At 51.3% G+C, this 25,088-nt stretch overlaps 1 protein-coding gene across 1 annotated transcript in view; it reads left to right on the top strand.

The window, feature by feature from the left end:
* Positions 1-24,965: 24,965 nt before the first annotated feature.
* Positions 24,966-25,088, top strand: part of FAM174B (family with sequence similarity 174 member B) — a 25,178-nt gene continuing 25,055 nt past the window's right edge. Inside the window, exon 1 of the mRNA XM_015414493.1 lies at positions 24,966-25,073. Coding sequence (XP_015269979.1) covers positions 24,966-25,073 — 108 coding nt within the window. The remainder of the gene's footprint in view (positions 25,074-25,088) is intronic.

Here is a 25,088-nt window from a genome sequence, read left to right as displayed (position 1 = left end):
AATGTAGGAGTGGAGCCCCGATGTCAAATTAGAAGCAGGCCACTGGTGTGTGTGGGGGGGTCGGCCAGGAAAAGGGGAGGGGCGCCCACCACCTCAACCAAAAGCCAGGTGGAAGAGGGGAGGGGGAGGGAGGGGGGAAAGGCAATAAGCTATGTACGGTACGGTGTGGTAGAAGACCAGTCCGTAGCTGTAGTCTTCAAATGAAAGATTGGCAAATTTGGGTAAGATGGTGCTGGGCATGAAATCAGTCTCCAAACTGAACCCATAATTGCTGGGACCATTTTGGGGGTAACATGTTCGGCTGCTGGGCTTACCGTGTTCAGATGGAAGCCGATTGCCAAGTCGGTTCAGCACTGAACAGCTCAAATGCTTGCCGAGCCGAGCAAGGTTGCTTTGGCTTTTTTCAAAACCACACATGTATGGAAACACTGCCAATCCAAACAGACTGACAGCCATTAGCATAGTGAAAGACTACTTAGAAACACACGGAACAGTAGGACTTTTTAAAACTCAGCATGAATGATTGATCAATATGATTTCCAACTGGTTTAACTATCTGTTTAAGCAGTTGCCTTTCCAGCAGAATGGTGGCACATCAGGGGCTGGGGGGGGGGGAGAGGGGAGGAGTAGAACCGGACTGGGTTTTGTGTGAGCATATGCATGCATGGAAAATGTACTGCAGGATATAGTGATATGCCACACAGCTGCAAAAGACTCGGCGAATGAACAGTCCACTGAAAAACTGGCTCTGTGTTTTTGACTGGTGAACAGATGGAAGCTGATGAGGGTTCCCAGATGGAGCCTAATGAGTGGCAGGAGGGCTGAGAATAAGGTAGGGATGCCAGCCTCCAGGTGGGACCTGGGGATCCCCTAGAATTACAGCTTCTCTCCAGGCTACAGAGATGAGCTCCCCCTGGAGAAAATGGCTGCTTTGGAGGCTGGACTCTAAGGCATTGTACCCCACTGAGGTCCCTGGCCTCCCCAGGCTCCACCCCCAAATCTCCAGGAGTTTCCCCACCTGGATCTGGCAACCCTACCCGCTCCGTCTCCATCCAGTGGACAAGGGGACCTGGCAACCCTACCAGTTGTCACCAGGAGTGGCAGTGGGCAACTAGAGCTGCCAGCGGGAGGCCTCCTGCCATCGTGAGAGGCCACGCTGGCAGGTCTAAAGCTGAGGCAAGTGGTGTGTTCAGGGTCCAGCTGTTCATTCAGCTCAGACCTGGGCCACAGGGACAAAGAAGAAGAAGGAGAAGAGAAGAAGAAGGAGAAGAGAAAGAGAAGAGAAGAAGAAGGAGAAGAGGAGGAGGAGAAGAGGAGAAGAAGAGGGAGAAGAAGAGGAAGAGAGGAAGAGATGAAGAGAAGAGGAAGAGAAGAAGAGGAAGAGGAAGAGAAGAAGAGGGAGAAGAAGAGGGAGAAGAAGAAGAGAAGAAGAGGAAGAAGAGGAAGAGAAGAAGAGGAGGAGAAGAGATTGGATTTATACCCTGCCCTTCACTACCTGAAGGAGTCTCAGAGTGGCTGACAAACTCCTTTCCCTTCCCCTCCCCACAACAGACACCCTGTGAGGGAGGTGGGGCTGAGAGACCTCTGGCAGAAACTGCCCTTGAGAGAACAGCTCTGACAGAACTATGGCTTGCCCAAGGTGGCACCAGCAGCTGCATGTGGAGGACCCGGTTCTCCCAGATTAGAGTACGCACTCCTCACCACTACACCAAAAGGCCATAGGGTTAGGGTTATCTCCATCATTGCCACAAGCTGGGCCGGGGGGGGGGGCTTCCCACATCACAGGGGTCTCGTGGGTCAGCTTGCTCCGTGCTGTCCACGGCCCTCCAGGAACTTTCCTGGTACCTGAAAGGGTCAGTCCGCTCAGGACTCTGGCTTCCCTGTGTGTGTGTGTGTGTGTGTGTGTGTGTGTGTGTGTGTGGTCCCTTCCTGCTTTCGGTGGCTGAAGTTTCGGGATTCTCGAATGTTCAGAGTCAAGACCCCATGTCCTTGCCTAGGAGTCTAATGACAGAGGGGGACTACAGACGTTTGTTCTGCAGCATCCGCTCATGTGCTGACTCAGTTCGTAACGCTTTTGAGATTTGTACACCCCCATGGTTTTCTTTTTTGCCAGATTGGACTTTGGTGTGAACTCGGGGGTACCTTCCAGTTTGCAGAGCTGTATCTTTTAGCCATGAAAGGGAAGGTGGCGTGGTACAGCCCAATCTCATCAGATCCCTGAAGCGAAGCGGGGTCAGTACTTGGAAGGGAGACCACCAAGGACGGCTCTGCAGGGGAAGGCAGTGGCAAACCACCTCTGCTTCTCACTGGACTGGGAAGCCCCTTGCTGGGAGAAGCTAAGCAGGGTCAGTACTTGGAAGGGAGACCACCAAGGAAGGCTCTGCAGGGGAAGGCAAGGGCAAACCACCTCTGCTTCTCACTTGCCCTGAAAGACCCTTGCTGGGAGAAGCTAAGCAGGGTCAGTACTTGGAAGGGAGACCACCAAGGAAGACTCTGCAGAGGAAGGCAAGGGCAAACCACCTCTGCTTCTCACTGGCCTTGGAAGCCCCTTGCTGGGGTCGCCATAAGTTGATTGTGGCTTGATGGTGGTTTACATACCTGTGACTTTTAGCAGTGGCTCACTCCAACTTGGAGATATTCTATCTGTACAGCGGCCAGCTCTTCCAGTGTTCCCTCTAAGCCGAGTTGGTGTGAGCTAGCTCACAGTTTTTTAGCCTCCGGCGCACACATTTCTGCCTTCGCTCAGGAAGGCTGGCTCCAGAGCATACTAATTTATGCCGTAGCCAAATCACCTGCTCACAACTTTAATGCAAGTAGCTCACAAAGTAGAATCTTTGCTCACAGGACTCCAGAGCGTAGAGCAGTGGTGGCGAACCTATGGCACGGGTGCCAGAGGTGGCACTCAGAGCCCTCTCTGTGGGCACGTGTGTCATCGCCCCAGCCAGGCCCAAACCATCATTAAAGTGTCGAATTTCTCTACCAAATAATTTTAAGTAAATGAAAGCAGTTGGGATTCCTTTCCTTACTTTGTTTGGATCATCTTCAGTTAATGTATGAGTTGTTTTTTCTAAAGTAAAACCTCAGTTGGGACGACCTTGTGACGACCTCTTATTTGGGGAGGTCTAGTTTTACTTTTAAAATGTTCTTTATGTTTGCTCTCAGGGTAATCTGGCTGCCACCAGGGAAATTTAGGATTTCCCGACCTTGTCCTTTAATATTTTTCCTACTGGTTTTGGTATTGTGACCCAGGGTCTGGGCTTTCGAAGGACTATGTGTTTCCTGGGAAGAATTTCGTTCAGAACTTGTGTCTTAAATAAAAGTAGATTTATTTGATGTTCACACACTCTTCCCTCTTATTGACAGGGATCAGGGCATGTCACTTTGTAACAATCTTTTCCTTAGGCCATATATGGTTACTGTTTCTTTATGCTTTAACTTTTCCTAACACACACCAGACTTCTCTTTCTCAGACCTTAAAACGAACAAACTGCTTAACTCTTTTACTACACAGAACCCAATCTTTCCCTCACAGGGACCTCAGGACAACTCTAATTTTTAACTGCTTTTATACAGCACTCTCTGCTGTCTAACTCATCAACTGTTTAACTGACAACTCTTAACAGACACTCCTGAAAGACATTCCAATCATCCACACAGCATCCATTCCAAAACCCCTCCCCCTCTCTGTCACTCACCAATCATATCACTTGCCTGAGTCCAGCATCCTAGTCTGTCATACATCCATACAAACCAAACTTTAAAGACACACACACCCAGTAAAACATGGAATCGTTACATCAGTATTCAGGTTAAATTGCCGTGCTGGCACTTTGCAATAAATAAGTGGGTTTTGGGTCGCAGTTTGGGCACTCGGTCTCTAAAAGGTTCGCCATCGCTGGCTTAGAGGGAGCATTGCTCTTGACCGGTAGATATAAGGATGACATCTCTTTCTTCTGTTCTAGAACAAGGTGGCATATATGGGGGGTTCCCAGGAGCCCCCCCGCCCCCAGCCATGAACCAACTGGCCACAGACTTCCTTAGCTGCACCCAGTCTACGGTACCCCATTGCCTTCCAACCATACCCCAGGCATGGGGTGCAGTTGGGGTTCCGCCCAGCAGAGGGCAGTGGCCGCTCAGCTTTCTCAACCCAGTCACAAACTCGGGAGGGCCCAAACCGGCAATTTCTGTTTGCGCTGCCCATAAAATTATAAATCTGCAATGCAGAAATGAAGCAGTTGCCTGGCAAGTGATGCGCGATAAAAGAGCCGAGCGTGTAGCGCCGTTCAGGTCCCCTTGAGCTCTCCTTTCCTGCCGAAGCCCGGCGTTTGTCCATGACCAATGTGCCGCTTACCCTCTGGCGCTTGGTCTCAGGCCAGAGGTACACATCAGGATGGTGGCAAGGAGACACTGAACCCGGTAACTGTGGAGGACCATGGAGGCCCTCGCTTGACCCTCCGGCTCTGACTCCCTTTTGCAGAGCCGGCTGAAGTCCACTCCTGTTTTAATGTCCGGTTAATCGTTGGGTTGAGTGCTGGCCCCACTTGGAGACTCTTGCACCATCAGTGTAGACTGAAATCTGGAGAGTCTATCCAACTGTCAGCTATGCTGCCATGGGGTTTGGGATATTCAGTCAGAGTCTGTGTAAATTGCTTTCGCATTCCTGTCTCTGCTTTGCGCCGAAACGCTTATCTCTAAAGATGTGCAGGTGGGGGTGTGTGTTGTCTGCCTTTCCAGGCAGCCGTGGGAGCCGGACAGTTCCCAGCTTCGCCTAGAAACAGTTTGCTGGCTTTAGCCTGCGCGCGGGAGGGAGGGTGCCTAATTGGCCAACGCAGTGGTGTGTGTGTGTGCATACGAATGCCCTGTATCTTATTATGCCCAAGGGACAACTGCCGTTCTTAACGGTGACTATGTTAATGCATCTATAGCTCTTCAATAAAAGTATAACGTTTCCTGAAAGCGTGTACGCCGTTGCAGTGTTCCCTCTAAGCTGAGTTAGTGTGAGCTAGCTCACAGTTTTTTAGCTTCCAGCTCACAGATTTTTGTCTTAGCTCAGGAAGGATGGCTCCAGAGCAAACTAATTTATTCAGTAGCCTAATCACTTGCTCACAACTTTAATGCCAGTCGCTCACAAAGTAGAATTTTTGCTCACAAGACTCCACAGCTTAGAGGGAACATTGCTCCGTTGTTGGCTGTGGGCTCTGACACCAACATGCAGTAGAAAGACGGAGAGGCAGAAAAGACCCTTCCGTTGACCTGCTGGGCCCCACCCATGCTGAAAAAAGGAAAGGAATTTGCTGCTAGTGTTGGTGACCACGGCCAGAAGCGTCTGTGTCTAAAGTGGCCGCTGACTTACGGTGAACCCCAGTGTTAAATGCTGGGTTCCATGGATGGTCTGACCCCAAGCATAGGGATCGGCTTTGCTTTATTGGTGATTCAGCAAGAAGGAGGCAAAGACAAAAGGCAAACTGCCAGGGCGATGGCCCTGTTAAATAGCATGCAACCTCCACCTACTTCTCAAACAACTATCAATGATAGGCCATTATCAGAACCATTACTTCCCCATTGGCCACCTCCAGAGTCCTGGTGGGCTTTTGTTCTAGAGCTCCAAGCTCAGCCAGTCTCTGGTAGAAACAGTCCTGGAATGCTCCAGGCCCAATACATAACACCCTGCAAGGGGCTTTCGGGGCAACTGAGAAGCAGAGGTGGTTTGCCACCGCCTTCCTCTGCAGAGCCTTCCTTGGTCGTCTCCCTTCCAAGCGCCAACCCTGCTTAGCTTCCCCCAGCAAGGGGCTTAGGGGCAAGTGAGAAGCGGAGGTGAGAAGCCATGGCATTTCTCTGCAGAGCCTTCCTTGGTGGTCTCCCACCCAAGTACCAACCCTGCTCAGCTTCCAACTGATGGTGACCCCCAGCAAGGGGCTTTCGAGGCAAGTGAGGAGCAGAGGTGGTTTGCCGTTGCCTTCCTCCACAGAGCCTTCCTTGGTGGTCTCCCATCCAAGTACTAACTACGGCTGACCCTGCTTAGCTTCAGAGATCTGATGAGACTGATCCATGCCATTCTGCCTTCCCTCCAGTCCAGGAGCACAGACGTCTTTGAAAGGGGGTTAGAGGGATGAGAGGTCCATTGGCCCAAGGTCACCCCGGTCAGCTTCCACGACACAGTGTGGATTTGAACCCAAGTCTCCCAAGTGGTTAAGATGCTGAACTGCAGGCTGTGGAAGGTCGGTAGTTCAGCAGTTCGAGACCCGAGTGTGCCGCATGACGGAGTGAGCTCCCGTCTCTAGTTCCAGCTCCTGCCAACCTAGCAGTTCGAAAGCAAGAAATTGCAAGTAGATAAATAGGTACCACTTTGGTGGGAAGGTAACAGCGTTCTGTGCGCCTCGGTGTTTAGTCATGCCGGCCACGTGACCACAGAAACGTCTTCGGACAGCGCTGGCTCTTCGGCTTGGAAATGGAAATGAGCACCGCAGCCCTAGAGTCGGACTCGACTGGCTTTCGAGCAAGGGAACCTTTACCTTTTACCTCCCAAATTCTAGCCATTTTGGTGTAGCGGTTAAGAGTGTGGACTCTAATCTAGGAGAACCAGGTTTGATTCCCCACTCCTCCACGTGCAGCTGCTGGTGTGACTTTGGGGCAGTCCTTTCAGAGCTGTTCTCTCAAGGGCAGTCCTCAAAAGAGCTCTTTCTCAGCCCCACCGACCTCCCAGGGTGTCAGTTGTGGGGAGGGGAGGGGAAATGAGATTGTAAGCCACTCTGAGACTCCTTCGGGTAGTGGAGGGCGGGGGACAAACCCAATCTCCTCCTCCTCCTCCTTCCCCTGCACCGCACTGCGTCTCCTTTAAAAATGTTGTGTAAAAGGGAAGGGCTGTACCACCCTTCCATCATCCAGAACTGCACACAGTGGGATAGCAGTTAAACTTTCCAAAGGTGCTCATGAAGATCTGGTCAAGAAAACACTGCCCTCAATTTCTATTCCTTTGTGTTTCTAAAAATGTGTCACTCTTATCGCCGCTGCAGGCAAATGCCCTTCAAACGGAGTCGGGCCTGACGCAGGACGCACGAAACCTGAAGGCGAAATGGCTCCGGCAGCACTGCGCACCCTTCTGGCCTGACATTTCTCCACAAGGAAGCCGGCGCGACGCAGGGAACGCCAACAGCTGGCGCAAAGCTCAGGGGAAGAAAGCCGGGAGGCGTTTGATGCATTATGGAACATACAGACCACTGCAAGAGGTGTCCGTGGAGCTGGTTCCTTGGCAACCTCCACACCAGGAGGCTTGATGAGCCGCCTGCTTTGTGCAGCCCGGAAGGTGCTCCTTGGGTACATTCTAGCTCAGAAAGCAAAGAGAGTTTGCCTGGAGCGTTTTCTGTTCCACCCCTTAACTTGGCATAATGCTCTTTCAGTCTCCTCAGCTTTGCCAGCCTCCGTGGGTAGAGATCTCCCAGAATCACAACAGATCTCCAGATGACAGAGACAGGCCCGTAGCTATGGTGGGGCTTGGGGGGGGGGGCTCAGCCCCCTTTCCTAAAGGCACAGCCTCCCCGAGAATTTCTCCTGTAAACGCTTTTTCCATAATTTTAAAACATTTTTAAAGGCGTGCGCTCCTTTAAGCAGAGTGGGGTGCTGAAGTTGACTAACTCCCGCACTGAGCAAGGGGGTTGGAGTAGGTGACCTCTAGGATCCCTTCTAACTCTGGGTCAAGAAAGTGGTCTCCTTGAAGAGAGTTTTCCTGCCTACGTGTCAGCTTTCTTGACTCTGGAAGTCATCACTGCCCCCCTGCCGGCTTGTTCGCAGAATTGCTGCTGAGGCTGGATGAAGGGACGAACTGTCCTCTAAAGTAGTTGACCGCTTGCAATTCAGAGATCTATCCTGGTAACAAGCCTTCTATTGGCTAAACGATTTACAGGCTAAGGGTGATTACAGGAGCGGCGTTCCGGCAGTGAAGAGCCCAGGGCCTGGGGATCTCCTGGAATTACAGCTCATCTCCAGACTGCAGAGATTAGTTTCCCTGGAGAAAAGGGATAATAATAATAATAATAATAATAATAATAATAATAATAATAATAGGGACTAACAATGTTTGTAGGGGATAGGGAAGACAACATATATTCATTTTAATTGCACACGCCGTCACTGCACGGTGTAAACGTCTTCTGGCTTGGCTCAGTCATTTTCCTAACGGCTGCTTTGTCGACCAGGCTTCAGGACCCGTATGTCAAATCGCCACATTGCCACCGCCTGGCTGGAAACATCCACTGCAGGGACTTTTGTAGCCGAGAAGCTCTTCTGCCTTTTCCGAACCTCGACCAAGATGTCCCGACCGTCAGCTAACACCTTCCCACAAGGGAGATTGGTGTGCCCACCCTCTCTAAGGAGTGGTTCCCATTTTATCTACTCGCCGAAGCTTTCGAATCGCTGGGTGGACGATGAGCTGGGGACAACAGGCTGGCTGCTCACACCAGCGCGGGGCTTGAACTAACACAGTTCAGATGTTAAGACCGTGGGATATACCCACTGTGCCACCGCTCCCCTCTTTGCTTTGGAGGGTGGACTCTCTATGGCATTGGGCCCCACTGAGGTCTCTGTCCTCCCTAGGCTCCAACCCCAAATCTCCAGGAGTTCCCCTGCCTGGAGGTGGCAAGACTACTCCCCCCCACCCCACTTCCCACTTTAGCCAAGAAAGACCTGGCGACCCTCCCAGGCACACTGGATTGTTATCAGACATGGGTTGCAATGAGAGCACACACACACTCAAATACAAGAGAAGCTGAAAACATTGAGTTGTCAACGCAAGATAAGTTTTTATTGAAGTCCATAAAAGGGAAAGATAACATCTCCCCCGCCCCCAGAAACTGAAACCTTCCTCCATGCAAACTGTGTTAGCAGGAAAAAAAGGCTTTCTGCTCCAAAGTTGCTGTTTGGGAACATCCCGTGATTGACGCAAGAGTATATGTACTGAAGCCAATGGGGCTGCTCTCCTGTAAATCTGTCCCCATGTATTCCAAGACAGAGAAGCAAAGCAAAGGAGGCTGAGAGTCCAGGCATCTCTATGGTGCCGCTAGGACACTGAAAGTGCGAGATCGGTTTAGCACTCACATAATAACGTCTTTTAAAAAAAATCCTCCAAGGAAGATCACACACAAGGTGAAAGAAAGCCAGGAAGTGCTATGGGCATTTCAAACAGCACACCACAGCGATTCAGAAGTGCAAAGGGGGAGGGGGTTGAAAATGGAAGAAAGCCGTTTACATCAACAACGGCTCAGGCATGCTTCGCCAATGGGAGGCTGCCAGGTTTGTATGAAAACGTAAATAAATTCTGCAAGCAGCCAGCTACTAAAACGGGTCTGTCTAAAATGACAGGAGAAACCCACAGGAACCAGCAACTAAAAGGGAATAGCTAGGCAGTCCGAAAACGGCTATTGTGACTGGGCCAAGACCATCCCGTTACCTTCCCTGACAGAGCTGGGATTCGAATCCAGTTCTCTCAGGTCCTAGTCCGCCACTCTCACTGCTGGGACACTCTAGCTCTTTTCTACCTCTATTTTAGGCCCCTGTGGTGCACTATGGCTGCTGCGAATGTGGCATTTGGGGCAACAATGAATCATCCGGGTGGCGGGATTCTCCGAGTTCTACTTGATGTCCCCTCTTGCCTGCTATTATGCCTTCCTTTTAGCTGTTTTTTTAAAACCAGCAGAAGCTGTAGCGCTATAGCGTCACAATACTGTAGTGATATAGTGACAGTGGCCAGGGAAAGGGCGGGCACTAGGGAATACAGAGGAGAAATGGCACAGGTGTGGGCGAGGATGCTCAGAAAGGCACACCTTCCCTTCCACGCTGTGGGCAGACCTATGATCTTTTATTTTCTGTGGGGGGTTTTGTGTGTTTGTGCGTGCATGTGTCTGCACCTGGAAGTTACATTGACCTCCGGTGACTGACCCCCTACTGGGGGCCTGGAGGATATTCAGAGGGGTGGCTGAATAAGGCCTGCCCCCACCTCCTGACTTCTGGTATTCCAAGGAGCTCTCCCATCCAAGTACTAACCACAGTCAACCCTCCTTAGCTTCCGAGATCTGACGAGATCGGGCATGCCTGGGCTATCCAGGTCAGGGCAAACCTATGATCTTTTTGGAAAGATCAGAACACCGCAAGTTTGAAAAACATTGTAGCAAACCTGGGGAAACTACAGAAGAGGGCGGAAAGAGAATGGAAGAGGTTGTCGTGTGGAAATGCCACAAAACCTTCCTCCAGTCTGAGAGCCAAGGCGGACCAGAACACCTATGCAGAAGGGAGCCTTAATGTCAGCTGTTAAGATCTTTGCGGCAGGGACCAGCCGTGGCTCAGTGGGTAAGACGCTGAACTGCAGACCGGAAGGTCGGTAGTTCAGCAGTTCGAGACCCAAGTGTGCCGCATGATGGAGTGAGCTCCCGTCCCTGGCCCCAGCTCCTGCCAACCTAGCAGTTCAAAAGCAAGAAACTGCAGGTAGATAAATAGGTACCGCTTCAGTGGGAAGGTCACAGCGTTCCATGCACCTCAGCCTCTAGTCATACCGGCCACATGACCACGGAAACGTCTTTGGACAGTGCTGGCTCTTTGGCTTGGAAACGGAGATGAGCACCACACCCCAGAGTTGGATTCGACCGGCTTTCGAGCAAGGGAAACCTTTTCCTTTACTAAAGTGCCATATGCAATGAGATTCAGGGGCAGAGCGGTTATTTCGCTTACCAGGAAAGTGCCCGGAGGACCAGAGTCCTGGATGGCGCCTGGCCCCAGCAGGCAAGCCGACCCAAGAGCCCCCTTTGGTGCTCGTAGTGTGCATGGGCTGTTCGGCTTGGATCCGGCCTGTGCTGATGACGACAGACCATATCCGACCTGAACAGACCCTGTGCTGCTCCTCACCCCTCAGTCCGAGGGCTGTTTCAGCCTGCCAAGCGGCTCCTGTTGACGGCGCTATATAAATAGACTTCCCGCGGGCACATGACCTTTAAAAGAGGACACATTTAAGCCTCTTTTGTGTGGGCCGGCGTGGCTTGCGGGGAGATGTTCATTGTCAGCAGCGAGAAGAGAGTTATCCATGTCAGTTGTCAATAATGGATTCCTGTAGCATTTTTTGCTACTGGGCAATCCATTAGGGAGGGCGAAAAATATATATAAAGCCAACATCCAGCGATGAGTCTCCCTGCACTGTAAAATGCCAGATGTCATTCATCCCTCCCACAATGTTGTCGTTCTGGCAAAAGAGAAATTCTTTTTAAAAGCCCTATTAACTGCTATCTGAAACCCTCTCGTTGACACAAAGGCAGACAATAAAAAAAGAGTTTAGCGCATGGCTGTCTGCTATCCTTTTGGGTGGATGGAATTAAACACGGCGGAATGAGGATAGTGGGGAAAGATCAAGAGTGGGGGACAGCTTGGAGTGAGCATTAGATTCTCAGATGCGGCCAAGGGGAGGAAGTGTTTGGGGAGGGGCTGTGGCTCAGTGGAAGAGCCTCTGCTTGGCATGCAGAAGGTCCCTGGTTCAATCCCTGGCATCTCCAGTTAAGGAGCAGGTAGTAAGTGACGTGAAAGACCTCTGCCTGAGGCCTTAGATAGCTACAGGGAGGCATCAGGGCTCAATGGAAGAGCCTCTGCTTGGCATGCAGGAGGTTCCAGGTTCAATCCCCGGCATCTCCAGTTAAAAAGAACCAGGCAGGAGGTGATGAGAAAGACCTTGACCTGAGACCCTGGCTGAGTGGCAGAACCTCTGCTTGGCATGCAGAAGGTCCCAGGTTCAATCCCCATCGTCTCCATTTAAAAGGACCAGGCAGGAGGGGATGGGAAAGACCTTGACCTGAGACCCTGGCTCAGTGGCAGAGCCTCTGCTTGGCATGCAGGAGGTCCCAGGTTCAATCCCCATCGTCTCCATTTAAAAGGACAAGGTGGGGATGGGAAAGACCTTGACCTGAGACCCTGGCTCAGTGGCAGAGCCTCTGCTTGGCATGCCGAAGGTCCCAGGTTCAATCCCTGGTATCTCCAGTTAAAAGGACCAGGCAGGCGGGGATGGGGAAGACCTTGACCTGAGACCCTGGCTCAGTGGCAGAGCCTCTGCTTGGCATGCCGAAGGTCCCAGGTTCAATCCCTGGTATCTCCAGTTAAAAGGACCAGGCAGGCGGGGATGGGGAAGACCTTGACCTGAGACCCTGGCTCAGTGGCAGAGCCTCTGCTTGGCATGCCGAAGGTCCCAGGTTCAATCCCTGGTATCTCCAGTTAAAAGGACCAGGCAGGCGGGGATGGGGAAGACCTTGACCTGAGACCCTGGCTCAGTGGCAGAGCCTCTGCTTGGCATGCCGAAGGTCCCAGGTTCAATCCCTGGTATCTCCAGTTAAAAGGACCAGGCAGGCGGGGATGGGGAAGACCTTGACCTGAGACCCTGGCTCAGTGGCAGAGCCTCTGCTTGGCATGCCGAAGGTCCCAGGTTCAATCCCTGGTATCTCCAGTTAAAAGGACCAGGCAGGCGGGGATGGGGAAGACCTTGACCTGAGACCCTGGCTCAGTGGCAGAGCCTCTGCTTGGCATGCCGAAGGTCCCAGGTTCAATCCCTGGTATCTCCAGTTAAAAGGACCAGGCAGGCGGGGATGGGGAAGACCTTGACCTGAGACCCTGGCTCAGTGGCAGAGCCTCTGCTTGGCATGCCGAAGGTCCCAGGTTCAATCCCTGGTATCTCCAGTTAAAAGGACCAGGCAGGCGGGGATGGGGAAGACCTTGACCTGAGACCCTGGCTCAGTGGCAGAGCCTCTGCTTGGCATGCCGAAGGTCCCAGGTTCAATCCCTGGTATCTCCAGTTAAAAGGACCAGGCCGGAGGGGATGGGAAAGACCTTGACCTGAGATGGGAAAGACCTTGACCACGCAGATATTTAAGTGAAAGGAGCAGGAATAGGGATGCCAACCTCCAGGTGGGACCTGGGGACCCCCCCCCCCCAGAATTACAGCTCATCTCCAGATGACAGAGATCCGTTACCCTGGAGAAAATGGCTGCTCTGGAGTGTGGACTCTACGGCACGGTACCCCACTGAGGTCCCTGTCCTCCCCAAGCTCCACCCCCGAATCTCCAGGAGTTTCCCAACCTGGATCTGGCAACTCCACCCCCAACCCCCACCAGTGGCCAGTGGGGACCTGGGAATCCTCGGTGGGGAGGGAGGGATCTGTAAAACCTTAAGTGCCTTTCATCTGAATTGCCTGCTGCTAATGCCCTTATCAGCGGGACGCCACAAGCCCTCCCTGCCAGCGAGAGGCGATTTGGGGGGAGGGGGCAGGTGTTATCTCCTGCCAGGCCGAATCTTCGGAACAGGCTTCATCGAGGCCGACGTTCCCCTGCCTTTCCTTGGAAACCGTCGGCCGGATTAAGCCTCAATGATCTTCCCTGCCATCTCCGATAAAATGAGGAGGCCAAGTGAATGTTAAGTGACAGGTATGGATGTGCTGGTGGGGAAGGGAACGCTTTTGTTGAGCACTTCTGGAAACGGAGGGTTGTCCGATGCATCAGCACAGCCCAGGGCTCTTATTTCCAGGGCTTTTTTGGTAGAAAAAGCCCAGCAGGAACTCATTAGCGTAATAGGCCACACCCCGATAGCACAGCTCATTAACATATTAGGCCACACCCCATGCCTTCCCTTGGCTTGCCCAGGCGCCCCGCAGCTGCCGGGGAAGGCACAGGGAGGTATTTAAATGCCTCCCCGATCCTTCCAGGGCCCCCCCTGGCCTGCCCACCTCGAAGTCGCCATGGGTGTCGCTCTCCAGGCCTTCCCTCTGTAGCCACGCATGCAGAGGTTTTGGCTGTAGTGGGCGTGGCCAACTCTGAAGCCAGCTGGAACTCCGTTCCTGTGCGTTCCTTCCCCAAAATAGCCCTGCTTATTTCTATTATTTTTTTAAAAATCATATAATTTATACCCCACCTTTCCCTGCAAAGGGGACCCAAAATGGTGCCCATCGTTCTCCTCTTCTCCTTTTTACCCTCACAGCCTCCCTGCTAGGTAGGTTAGGCTGACGGGGTGATTGGCCCAAGGTCACCCAGTAGGCTTCCAAAGCAGAGCGGGGATTCGAATCTTTTCAGGAGAAAATGAGGGAGTTGAAACCTGGATGTCGCCATAGAGTCCAGCGAAATCCTAGAGCACTAGTGACATCACTTCCTGGTTTGAACAGGAAGTGACATCAATGCATCAACTATGTCTGTTTTCTCATACCCCCCCCCCAAGTCTCCCTGGAATTCTAGGCAACCCTCGTTCTTGCAGCGTTAAGGTGGCCATAGATGGAACCGACTGCACCAGGGCAGGGTATGAAGAAAATGTAAGTTGAGGGGGACTTTTCTGAGGCATTCAGAGAGCGCAGGGCTCTTTTTGTAGAAAAAGCCCAGCAGAAACTCATTAGCATAATAGGCCACACCCAACAGCCGAAACTCATTAGCATATTAGGCCACACCCCTGACAGCACCGCTCATTAGCACATTAGGACGCACCCCCATGTTACCAGAAGTGTGGTCATCCAGCCACACCCTCCTTTTGCTTCTTATTCTGTTTACCTTGTTAGTTGTCAAAACCCAGGGCCTTTTTTTGTAGCAGGGACTCCTTTGCATGTTAGGCCACACACCCCTAATGTAGCCAGTCCTAATGAGTTTATGCTGTTGGGTGTGGCCTATTATGCTAATAAGTTCCTGCTGGGTGTGGCCAACTCGGGAGCCAGCCGGAACTCCGTTCCTGCGCGTTCCTGCCCAAAAATAGCCCTGCAGAGAGGTAATGGTTAGGGCTGGGCACGAACCAGCTCACAAACGAAAGTTCCTGATGAATTTTGACCGGTTCGTGGTTTGCAAGCTCAAGTTCACGGCAGGTCAACTGGCCCGAATTTTCTACAAACTTTCAAGCAGTTCATGGCGCTTGGTGAATGGACAGTCTCCACTCAATCTAAATGTTTATCAAACTTTAGAGCAACAGTGGGGAGGGACTAAAGGCATGTAGAAGAGCATATAGGGGAGGTCCCCTGTGACTTTGATATCTCTAGCTTGCACAGGATCTGTTCCGTACATTCCTGAACTGCCTGAGCCTGTCATTTCCCAGAAAGCACCTTCTTTGGGGAGAGGGGGGGCGTAACTTGGATCCTGTAAATCCAGCCATCACCAAACTTGCAGGGCAGGTAGAGAAGAGTCAGATGGAGATCTAAATGTTTGTGACAGTTTGTGGTTCTCAAACCCGGCACACCACAAACCACAAACCGAACCACATTTTCCTGGTTCATGGCCATCCCTAGTAATGATGGGGTTGATGGAGCAGGCACGTTATTCAAGAGGCAGCAGTCGAAACTTGGTAGGGAAGGCTTTGGTGGGGGATTCAGAGTACCAGAGACAGAGAGGAAAAGGGGGGAGAATTAAAGAGATCAGGGGTGTCGTTTATTGCACAGTATATTGCATGTATTATCTTGCTTGTATTGCATTGCTTTCAAATATTCATAATCCAATTACAGATAGTAACACTAAGATTTAGCAGAGCCAGGTTCGAATCTCCACCCTGTCACAGAAGCTTGCTGGGTGACCTCAGGCCAGTCACACACTCTCAGCCTAACCTAACTCTTGGGGCTGTTGCGGAGATAAAAAGGAGGAGCAGAGAACGAGAGAATGATGTAAACTGCTTTGGGTTCACACTGGGGAGAAAGGCAAGGTAGAAATGAGGTCAGTAAACTCTATTTGACTCCATTTGTATTGTTTTTGTGAACTTCCTTTTGTGGACATCTTATTCCAGCACGGTGTAGTGGTCAAAGTATTGGACTAGGATCTGGGAGACCCGGCTTTGAATCCCCACGCTGTCGTGGAAGCTCGCTGGGTGACCTTGGGCCAATCACATACTCTCACAGCCTAACCTACCTCGCAGGGTTGTTGTTAGGATAAAAAATGGAGGAGAGGAGAATGATAGCCACTCTGGATCCCCACTGGGGAGAAAAGTAAAGGTAAAGGTTCCCTTGCTCGAAAGCCACTCGAGTCCGACTCTAGGGTTGCGATGCTCATCTCCGTTTCAAAGCCGAAGAGCCAGCGCTGTCCGAAGACGTTTCCGTGGTCATGTGGCCGGCATGACTAAACACCACATGGAACACTATTACCTTCCCACCGAAGTGGTACCTATTTATCTACTTGCGATTTCTTGCTTTCCAACTGCTAGGTTGGCAGGAGCTGGGGCCAGAGATGGGAGCTCACTCCGTCATGTGGCACTCGGGTCTCGAGCTGCCGAAACCTTCTGTTCTGCAGCTCAGCTCAGGTAAATGTGCTCAGGACGGCAGCTTTGATCTTTCTGAGTTTTCCAACTGCCCATATGGCCATACTGATGGGTGCCGTTGGATGGGAGACAGATCATCTCCTCACAGGCCTGTCCTGTATCTGCAAACAACATCTACAACCCTGAAATATTCCTGCTTGCGGAAGTTGGACTGTCTGGCTAGTGAGTTCTAAAGAGAAGGTTAAAATGGCAATTCCTGTCTGCGTCACTGGCGGCCCTTTGGGGACTGTGAGATTAGCAACTGCAGGTGTGCTCGATAGATTTTGTCGAAGCCAAGGTCGGAAGCGACAGGGCACGTCGCAGAACCGGTTTGGGGAACACGACGTGCCAATGAGCTTCAAAAACCCGACAGCACGCACCGTTTGTCAATTTTCGTTCCGCTGCCTTCTCAAGGAGGGCAGAGTGTTCTTACCGCATGAAAATCCAACCACGCGGGGGGAAGGCGAAGTTGGCTTTTGCGGCCTTTTGATTCTTGCTCTGTGGGCTCGAAACAAAAAGGATTGGTCTTGTTGACATGATCTCTCTTTTGTCCCAACGGCTTTATGAGAAGGACTGCCAAACCATTCGGCTACTGTAATGCTACTTCAGCGCCTTGTCAAGGAAAGTTCCTAACAACATGCATGAGAGGGAAACATCAGTTCTTGCACCCGTGCCACCACCAGTGAGGTCCCACCGAATTGAACCCCGTGGTAGTAGAGAAGGTAGGGTGACAGGATCACCTTGAACCAGTCCTGGGTATGTGCTGGAAACTGCTGTCAAGTCACAACTAACTTGTGGAGACCCAGTTGGGTTTTCCAGGGGTCATTTCGTAGAAAAAGAGGAGCAGGAGCTCACTAGCACAACTCATTAGCATAACTCATTTGCATGTGCCACACCCCCTGACATCACCGGAGGTGTGTCAGAAGGCAACACCCACCACTCAGGCTCCACTGGACTGTTTTGGATTGCTAGCTATTGGGGGGCGGGGGGAACGTGTAGATCTGCCCTCGCAGAGGAGGGAGAGCTTGTACCTGAATAAAACTTGGTCTTAAAGATGCCACTGGACTGTTTTGGACCGGGACGGTGGGGGGGCTCTGCAGCTTACCTGGCTGCTTCTTGCTCTGACTGAGGGCTGCTGGGAGCAGGGGGTGGGGCCTGTTGCATGTGCCTGCCCCCAGGGCTCTTTACTGCCGGAGCTCCGCTCCTGTGCGCTCCTGCGGGAAATGACCCCTGGGGTTTTCAAGAGACAAGAGGTGATTTGCCCTGGCTTGCCTCTGCACAGCAACCCTGGACTGCCATCTCCCCTCCTTTTATAAACTGATGTTACCTGCTCTGAGCCAGTCTTCAGGAGAGTGGGCTATAAATTAAATAAATAATAATAATAATAATAATAATAATAATAATAATAATAAAGTTATTGTTTTGTCATCGTCATCAATCATCATCATCAGCGTGGTGTGGTAGTTAGAAAGTCCATTTTTCTGGGAGATCCAGGTTCCAGTCCCTGCTCTGCCACAGAAGAAGAGGCGATTGGATTTCTACCCCGCCCTTCACTACCCAAAGGAGTCTCAGAGCGGCTTACGATCACTTTTCCCTTCCCCTCCCCTCCCCAAGGTCATCCAGCAGCTGCATGTGGAGGAGTGGGGGAATCAAACCCGGTTCTCCCAAATTAGAGTCCGTGCACTTAACCACTGCACCAAACTGCCTCTCTGGAAGGTTGCTGGGTGACCTTGGGCCAGTCCCACACTCTCAGCCCAACCGACTTCACCAGGGTCGTTGTGAAGGTAAAATGGAGGAGAGGAGAATAATAGCCAGGTTGGTGTAGTGGCCAGGAGTGCAGACTCCAAACCGGGTTTGATTCCCCACTCCTCCACGTGCAGCTGCTGGTGTGACCTTGGGTCAGTCACAAGTTCTCTCTGAGCTGTTCTCTCAAGAGCAGTCCTCGAGAGAGCTCTCTCAGTCCCACCTACCTCACAGGGTGTCTGTTGTGGGGAGGGATATAAATCCAATCTCCCCCTCCCCCCATAAGCGGCTTTTGGTCCCTGTGGCAGAACGTGCCCGCTCTGGTTCACGGGCACCATTTCTGCCCTCCTAGGGGTTCCCAAATCTCTCTAGGGTAATGTGCCGCCACCACCTGCCTTTTCCAAGGAATTGCCCGCTGGGCGGGACAAGACTCACGGCTCCCCTTCTCAGTTCTGAGGCCTCGCCTCTGTGTCTCCCAATACCCAATGCCTGGCTACCAAAAGGACAGTTTAATGCCTTGGGGGCCCTTGGAGGAATAGCCTGGAGCCCCTCTTAAAATAGTATGTCTGAAACAGTGTAGCTGTATGTGGCACAGAGAACCACTCCCAGGATCAACAGTTTAAAGCATTAATTAAAAAGAAAATGTTTCCAAGCATACTTTTAGCACAGCACCATATTTGAGCAAGGAAAACAAAAGAAATTGGTATAAACCCTGCAAATCCTCTGCCCTTCTCACTATACATGCCCAATCTGATGTTAAAATAAGACAGACTCTTTAGGCTTAGCTAGTCACAGGGCTCTACATAGTTGCCATTACTTTGAAGCTTGTTCCCAGTCTCCCAGGCAGACACATGGTCATTATGGCTGCCTCAGGATTCAATAGTCCTGTGTCCTCTCGTTGGCTGAGCATCCCAAAGAAAGAGAGCTTCCTCCTGGCTCCCAGGAGTTTTATCTTCTACCTTTTCCCACCCCCTGACTAGGTCAGACCAGGTCAGAGAAGCACTTCCTAGTAATCTCCAGGGTCTCTTTCCTGGAGACTGTCTAGCATTCTCATACCTCCAGAACTCTATTCCCTTCCTGGAGAAGGGGGGAGAAGGAGGGGGAGGCTTGACCATCCCTTTGTCTAAACCCATTAGCATTTCTTAAGAGGTGAACCTTCCCATTGGAAGAATTATATCAAATGGATTTAATTTTTATTGAGTGCCTTTTTGTCTATTTTGAATGCTTTTATATTACTTACATAAATTTATCGTCAATCACTTTATATTTATGCTCTGTTTAATTTATACACTCATTTGTGACTTGTTAGCTATAGATTACTACTCTTTCCTCCCATATCTCATAAGCCTTGTTTGGAGGTCTTTTACTGTAACCGTTGTTTATCACGTCACCAATGGCCAGTTGTACTAGGTTTCAATATCATACTAAGTTTGGTGATAACAAAGCTATGTTTCAAGTTAAATTGTTTCACAGAAATCTCTATCTCAGGGGTACAGTAGGATAACCCCCATTATGTGTTTTTAAGCATGTTATTCCAATTGTTGTTATTGTTACCTCATTGTTTCACTTAATAAAAACTGTTATTGAAAAAAAAAAAAAAAGAGGTGAACCTGGAAAGCCATTGATGAACTTCCTCCTTCCTGGCCATTTCTGTGCCAAGAGAGAAGGGGAAAAAACCCTTTTAAAACGTTGAGTGGAAGTTTGCTGCTTGTCAACTTCCCATGGAAAAATGTATTTCATTTAAAGTCCCCATTGAGGAGAAAGGTGAGGTATACATGGAATACATAATTTGTGGATGACACTAAATTGTTCAGGGTGGTGAGTACCAGCGAGGATTGTGAGGCACTCCAAAGGCATCTGTTGGGGATAAGCGAGTGGGTGTCAGCATGGCAAATGGGGTTCAGTGTGGCCAAGTGCAAAGTGATGCACATTGGGGCAAAAAATGTTAACTATAAATACACATTTATGAGGTCCGAACTGACCAAGAGAGATATCTTGAAGTCATAGTAGATAACTCAGTGAAAATGTCGTGACAGTGTGCGACTGCAATAAAAAAGGTCAACGCTATGCTGGACATTATTAGGAAAGGAACTGAAAACAAATCAGTATCATAATGACCCTGTATAAATTGATGGCACAACCTCATTTCGAATACTGTGTACAGTTCTGGACACCACACCTCAGAAAAGATATTATAGCATTGGACAAAGTGCAGAAAAGGGCAACTAGAATGGTCAAAGGGTTGGAACACTTTCCCTATGAAGAAAGGTTAAAGCGCTTGGGGCTCTTTAGCTCGGAGAAATGACGACTGAGGGGTGACATGATCGAGGTTTACAAGATTATGCGTGGGATAGAGCAGGTCAAGAAAGAAGTCCTTTTCTCCCTTTCTCACAATACAAGAACTCGTGGGCACTCCATGAAATTGCTGAGCAGTCGGGTTAGAATGGATAAAAGGAAGTATACTTCTTCACCCAAAGAGTGTTTAACACATGGAATTCACTGCCACAAGAGGTGGTGGCAGCTACAAGCATGGATGGCTTCAATAGGGAATTGGATAAACATATGGAGCAGAAGTCCATCAGTGGCTATTAGAGCCCTGGAAGAAACGGCTTTTGTTCTTATGTCTGGGGCAAGGGATGCTCTGTATTCTTGGTGCGGGGGGGGGGGGCAACAGTGGGAAAGCTTCTAATGTCCTGGCCCCACTGCTGGACCTCCTGATGGCACCTGGTATCTTTGGCCACTGTGTGACACAGAGTGTTGGACTGGATGGGCCATTGGCCTGATCCAGCACTGGCTTCGCTTATGTTCTTTTGTTCTTATAAATAAATCGTTGTTGTTGTGCAGACTTTTAAGGAGAGCAATGCACATGGCTGTTACTCAGGGTTGGCATGTAAGAGAGAACGAGCCCCAGAGTGGGGGACTGCACAGTATACTCTCTGGGCTGTGCAAGAGACCCCCCTCCCTTAGGAAGCCTGGCGGCTCTGGTGGCAGGAAGGGAAATCGGAGAGGAAAGCCGACAGCTGGCTTCCTTCTCATGGCTGTTGACAATCCAGGAAACGTTTTAAGGGTGACAGATTGCAGCCGTGACCCGGATGGCCCAGGCAAGCCCGATCTTCTCGTCAGATCTGGGAAACGAAGCAGGGCCGACCCTGGGAAGTACTTGGAAGGGAGATCTCCAAGGAATACCAGGGCTGGGATCAATGTTCCCTCTAAGCTGTGGAGTCTTGTGAGCAAAAGTTGTACTTTGTGAGCGACTGCCATTAAAGTTGTGAGCATGTCGTTTGGCCGCTGCCTAAATCAGTTTGCTCTGGAGCCCTCTTTCCTGAGCTGAGAGAAAAATATGTGAGCCGGAGGCTAAAAAACTGTGAAATAGCTCACACCAACTCAGCTTAGAGGGAACACTGGCTGGGATGCAGAGGCAGGCAACAGTAACGCCACCTCTCTGAAACGTCCAAACCGCACTAGGGGTCGCCAGAAGTCAACGTGATTTCCAGGCACACAAGCGCACGTGCGCGCACACAGTACGCACCAAAGGGGGGGGGGCGCCAATAGATTGCCAGGGAGTCTCAGAGCAGCGTTATCCCCCACCATCCTGCCCTCTGGTCCAGATGCCCTCCCCAAACTGGAGTCCTACATCACGAGTCCCATTTTTACCCCCCTCACACGTCTGCTGCCAGCTCTGGCAAAGAGAACGGTCGCTTTTTTAATTGGAGAAGGGGTGTCCTCCAAGGCAGTCTCCTGATTGGCTAGGAAAGATGATCCCTTTTGTCCCAGGAGATCTGGACTTGTGTGCCCTAGGATCCCCTCCAATTGGGCACAGGGTGCTGCTGGGGTGCCAGATTTAAATCATCGGATTTGTTCACACTCCCCCATTAATTGTGTGTGTGTTTGTTAAGTGTTATGGAGCTGCGGTGGCTCAAGTGGTTAAGACGCTGAACTGCAGGCGGTGGAAGGTCGGTAGTTCAGCAGTTCGAGACCCGAGTGTGCCGCATGACGGAGTGAGCTCCCGTCTCTAGTTCCAGCTCCTGCCAACCTAGCAGTTCGAAAGCAAGAGATTGCAAGTAGGTAAATAGGTACCACTTCGGTGGGAAGGGAACAGCGTTCCGTGCGCCTTGGTGTTTAGTCATGCCGGCCACGTGACCACGGAAACGTCTTCGGACAGCACTGGCTCTTCGGCTTGGAAACGGAGATGAGCACTGCAACCCTAGAGTCGGACTCGACTGGCTTTCGAGCGAAGGAACCTTTACCTTGTTAAGTGTCCTCAAGTCACTTGCCGCTTATGATGACTCTATGAATTAATATCCTCCAAAATGCCCCATTGTTAGCAGCCATTCTTAGGTCTTGCAAACTGAGGGCCTTTGTGGCTTCCGTTGATTGAGTCCATCCTTCTCCTGTTGGGTCTTCTTCTTCTCCCGCTGCCTTCAGCTTTCCCCAGCATGATTGTCTTGTCGTCTCATAACGTGACCAAAGTACAATAGCCTCAGTTCAGTCATTTTCACTTCTAGAAGAAGAGGAGGAGGAGGAAGAGGAGGAGGAGGAGATTGGATTTATACCCCGCCCTTCACTCGGAGTCTCAGAGCGGCTTACAAACTCCTTTCCCTTCCCCTCCCCACAACAAACACCCTGTGAGGTAGGTGGGGCTGAGAGAGCTCTGAGAGAAACTGCTCTTTCATGGACACCTCTGACAGAACTATGGCTTGCCCAAGGTCATCCAGCAGCTGCGAATGGAGGAGTGGGGAATCAAACCCGGTTCTCCCAGATCAGAGTCCGCGCACTTTACTACTACACCAAACTGGCGTACACTGCACCAAAAGGAGACCCGATCCTTTGAACAGCAGAGGCCCAGGGTCAGCCTTCTGCATGTCAGGCAGATGCTCTGCCTCTAAGCAGAGCCCTTCCCCACCGAAGATCCGCATTGCCAACTCGGACTGGCAGCTGCTCCCCAGCATTTCAGACTGGAGGTCTTTCCCATCGCCTCCTCTGAACAGAAGAGGCCCAGGACTGACCTGCTGCTGCGTGCCAAGCAGATGCCCTTCCTCAGAGCCAGCCAGGGCCCTACCCCACCCAAGATCCGCATTGCCAACTCGGACTGGCAGCTGCTCCCCAGCATCTCGGACTGGAGGTCTTTCCCATCGGCTCCTCTGAACAGAAGTGGCCCAGGACTGACCTGCTGCTGCGTGCCAAGCAGATAGTCTTCCTCAGAGCCAGCCAGGGCCCTACCCCACCAAAGATCAGCATTGCCAACTCGGACTGACAGCTGCTCCCTGGGCCTCAGGCTGGAGGTCTTTCCCATTACCTCCTTTGAACAGAAGAGGCCCAGCCCAGGATCGACCTTCTGCATGCCAGGCAGACGCTCTCTACCTCTGACAAAAACTGGGGGGAAAGGGGGGGGGGGGGGGGCCCCAGGATATGACTATGAACCAAATAGGGCTAAGCTAAACCATATATATAAAAAAGTACAAATATTTATTAATAAATTTATTAGGGTGTACACATATTCAGAGCTGCGGTGGCTCAAGTGGTTAAGACGCTGAACTGCAGGCTGTGGAAGGTCAGTAGTTCAGCGGTTCAAGACCCGGGTGCCGCAAGACAGGGTGAGCTCCTGTCTCTAGTTCCAGCTCCTGCCAACCTAGCAGTTCGAAAGCAAGAAATTGCGAGTAGATAAATAGGGACCACTTCGGTGGGAAGGGAACAGCGTTCCGTGCGCCTTTGTGTTTAGTCATGCCGGCCACATGACCACGGAAACGTCTTCGGACAGCGCTGGCTCTTCGGCTTTGAAACGGAGATGAGCACCGCAACCCTAGAGTCGGATTCGACTGGCTTTTGAGCAAGGGAACCTTTACCTTTACCTTTTTACACATATTCAAATATATTCGGGTTAAAATTTTTTTCCCAGGTATCAGACTAATAACATATCAAATATTAATACACATGATGGGTCAAGACTTTCCAACTGAAGACCAAACACGTTTCGGCCTCAAAGGGCCTTCCTCAGTGGTCACATAGTATAGACACACATTCAAACATATGTATACAAGATCTTTAGAACACTTATATATTGACCAGATGTTGTATCCTTATATGTTTGTAATTTTGTTACTGGTATTAAAGATGGGCCATAGGTATAGCCATATCCAGTGTTCCGTCTAAGCTGAGTTAGTTCACAGGTTTTTAGCCTCCGGCTCACACATTTTTGTCTTAGCTCAGGAAAGATGGCTCCAGAGCAAACTAATTTATGCAGTAGCCAAATGGCTTTGTTCACACCTTTAATGCCAGAAGCTCACAAGGTAGAATTTTTGCTCACAAGACTCCACAGCTTAGAGGGAACATTGGCCATATCCATTCCAATTATTCTGGTAACTGAGATTTCGTCAGTCTGAATGTGTGTCACTCCATCAAGGTAAGAGGAAGCTCTACCTCTGAGCCGGCGCCCTTCCCCACCGAAGATCAGCAGCATCGCCCGCCCGGACTGGCAGCTGCTCCCCAGGGCCCCCGGCCCGGAGGCCTTTCCCGTCCCCTCCCCTGAGCAGAACAGGCCCAGGGTCGACTTGCTGCCGCTGCGAGCCAAGCAGATGCTGCCGCCAATGTTCCCTCTAAGCTGTGGAATCTCGTGAGCAAAAATTCTACTTTGTGAGCTCCTGGCATTCAAGTTGTGAGCGAGTGATTTGGCTACTGCATAAATTGGTTGGCTCTGGAGCCCTCCTTCCTGAGCGAAGACCAAAATGTGTGAGCCGGAGGCTCAAAAACTGTGAGCTGGCTCGCACTAACTCAGCTTAGAGCCTGCCGCCCTTCCCAGCGCCTGGGCATCGCCAGCTCGGGCGGGCAGCGGGCGCCACTTGAGCACCACCTCCGCGAGAGGCTCCACCTCCGCCCGCCCACCGCGCAGCCTGATCCGGCTCCGGGAGGCGTGGAAGGGACGGAGGAAGCTGGACCGCGCGGCCTCTCCGAGCGGGCGAGCCATGATGCGCTCCGCCGCCCTGCTGCTCCTGCTGCCGGCCCTGGGCGCGGCGCTGCGCCTGCCTCCGCCGCCCGCCTCCTCCTCCGCCGCCGCCAGCAGCAGCAGCAACGCCAGCCGGCCGGGT

The sequence above is a fragment of the Gekko japonicus genome, unplaced genomic scaffold (assembly GCF_001447785.1).
Source record: "Gekko japonicus isolate JY-2015 unplaced genomic scaffold, Gekko_japonicus_V1.1 scaffold324, whole genome shotgun sequence".
In the NCBI taxonomy this organism is placed as follows: domain Eukaryota; kingdom Metazoa; phylum Chordata; class Lepidosauria; order Squamata; family Gekkonidae; genus Gekko; species Gekko japonicus.
The sequence above is the reverse complement of the archived record's forward strand: the minus strand, read 5'-3'. Positions and strand labels throughout refer to the sequence as shown.